Below are 2,176 nucleotides of genomic sequence, written 5' to 3' on the forward strand. Positions count from 1 at the left end.
GGGGGGCGTGCACAGCCCTGCCTCCTGCTGGGGCAACCAAATAATGAGCAAGCCTTGGGGGGATAGGAGACACTGCTGGAAGGGGGTGTCCCTGGGGTGGGCAGGGCTCTTTGGGCAGATCATGCGCTAACTGCTGTTTTTTGCAGGCTACTCAAAGGCGAAGGGTGGCGTGGGAGGAGGCTGTGCCCAGGAGTCTCCCAGGGCTGCAGGGTAAGGGCTGCTGGTGCTGTGCAGGGACACTGCAGGTTTGTACTGGGTGCTGGTGATGTGCTCCTCCAGGGGACTTCTCGAGAGATGGGGTTCCTGAGGGGTTCAGGGGTGCTGTGTGCTTTAGGGGCAGTGATGTGTGAGGCAGGACATGGAGGAGCTGGGCATGTGCATGAGCCCCACGGCCTGTACAGCTCCGTGGGCTGTCAGCAGTACTGCAGGAGGGGTCAGTTATTGTCCTGGGGTTTCCTTTCCTGGTCCAGGGTGATGAAGAGCACCCACAACTGTGCCCAGGCTCCCCGGGGGGACGCTGCTGTCCACTCGCAGCTGTCAGAGAAGGAGCAGGCCCTGCTCCTGGCACAGGAGACCATCCAGGTGAGCCCACCCCCATCACCCCTGCCAAGTGCTGTCCATGTGGCAGCACCGAGGGACAGACTCCCTTTGCCTCTCCAACTGTCCTGTGATGGTGGTGTATGCGACAGCCCAAAGAGTTATTTGCTCAGTGCCGTCAACCTCCTGGGCTGCTGCTGTCTCTGTACCCAGCGCTGGTGGCACTCTCAAGCATGGGCCAGCCTGGTGGTGGCTTTGCTGTGGTCCAGCTGGCCAACGTCTGGCTCGGGTGTTCCTCTGGCTGCTCCAGGGCAGTGCTGGGCTCCTGGGTACCGTGCTGGGTTTAAAGGACAAAGGTCTGGTCAAACTAGGCAGCGATAGCTCAGTGTGGCTCAGTTCCTGTAGCCCTTTTCTCCTTCCACAGCAGAATGTGTTTTGCTGACATTTATCGGGTAAAAGCCCTTGTAAAGCCTCTCCCTGCAGATCTGCCCCCGGGATGAACAGCTTTCTCTTTCAATCCTTCCCGCCTGGCCGTGCCCTCAATCTCTGCGATACACACCCACGTCAGTCACATCAGTCTGTGATTCCCAAATGTTCCCGATCCTCTCATCCTTTCTGGTCAGTCCTTCCATCCTGCAGTAATGAGGGTGATGCAGAACGGGCATCGCAGCTGCACAGACCCTCTCTGCACACAGCTTGCCATGGCCCCTGGACCGTCCCGGGGCTGCAGACCAGGCTCTGGCCATCCCTTGTTCAACCTCGGACACTGGGTGATTTTTGAAACAGAGCTTCATTAAGCACCAAGGCAGGGCAATGGCTCTGTCTTGCCTAAAACTGGGGCTTTTCTGCTGGAAAATGTCTCCTAAGATGTAAAATTTTGAAAGAGAAGGAATGCTGTGGGGCATCTCAGATGCGAAGAGTTCTCACCAGGTCCCGGTGGGGAGCTGGGACTCCCAGGCCATGTTTTGGGAGAGCGTTTGCTTGGTGTGGGTTGTGGGAGCAGGAATAGGGACCCCAAATCTGGCACTGGTGCTCATCTGCCTCAGTTTCCCCTGTGGTTAAAGATGGCTGATGCCACTGAGCGACTCCAGCAGCCACATCAGCTTGTCTCTGAGTTCCCTGTCCCACCCTGTGTCCCCCATCCTTGCTGCTGGCTCTCAGGCAGGCCCCAGCCCCCCGCAGAGCCTGTCTGGGGTGGATGGATGTGCCTCCTGCCCCCCGAAAACAAACTGAGGGATGTTGGGGTCTCTGCTCAGATCCTGCAGCTGAAGGTGGGGAGACTGGAGCAGCTGCTGCACCTCAAGAACGTGCGGATAGACGACCTCAGCCGGCGCCTGCAGGAAGCCCAGTGCCAGCAGCGGTGAGCGGACCCTCACCCGGGGCTGCGCCCCTGCCACCTGCTCCACCTCTCCCCCCCATGGGAGCTCCTGCTGAGCTGGAAGAGCCATCCCGGTGCCTCCAAGTTGCCCCAGTTCCCAGGGTGAACTCTCAAGGACAAAAGCCACAGGTGGAAAATGCAGATGCGTAAGCAGGGACCCCGTGTGCACCTCTGGGACCAGCCCCCCCGTGCCCGCCAGCAGGCAGTGTGGCAGCGGCATCGGTATGGCGTGGGCACCACACAGACCGCCAGCCAGCCCCC

General features: G+C 59.8%; 1 protein-coding gene across 1 annotated transcript in view; it reads left to right on the plus strand.

The window, feature by feature from the left end:
- Nucleotides 1–1,901, plus strand: part of SPEF1 (sperm flagellar 1) — a 6,577-nt gene extending 4,676 nt beyond the window's left edge. The window contains exons 5-7 of the mRNA XM_009884090.1: nt 147–210; nt 471–582; nt 1,794–1,901. Coding sequence (XP_009882392.1) covers nt 147–210; nt 471–582; nt 1,794–1,901 — 284 coding nt within the window. The remainder of the gene's footprint in view (nt 1–146; nt 211–470; nt 583–1,793) is intronic.
- The last annotated feature ends 275 nt before the right edge of the window (nt 1,902–2,176 follow it).

The sequence above is a fragment of the Charadrius vociferus genome, unplaced genomic scaffold (genome assembly GCF_000708025.1).
Source record: "Charadrius vociferus isolate BGI_N301 unplaced genomic scaffold, ASM70802v2 scaffold544, whole genome shotgun sequence".
NCBI lineage: Eukaryota > Metazoa > Chordata > Aves > Charadriiformes > Charadriidae > Charadrius > Charadrius vociferus.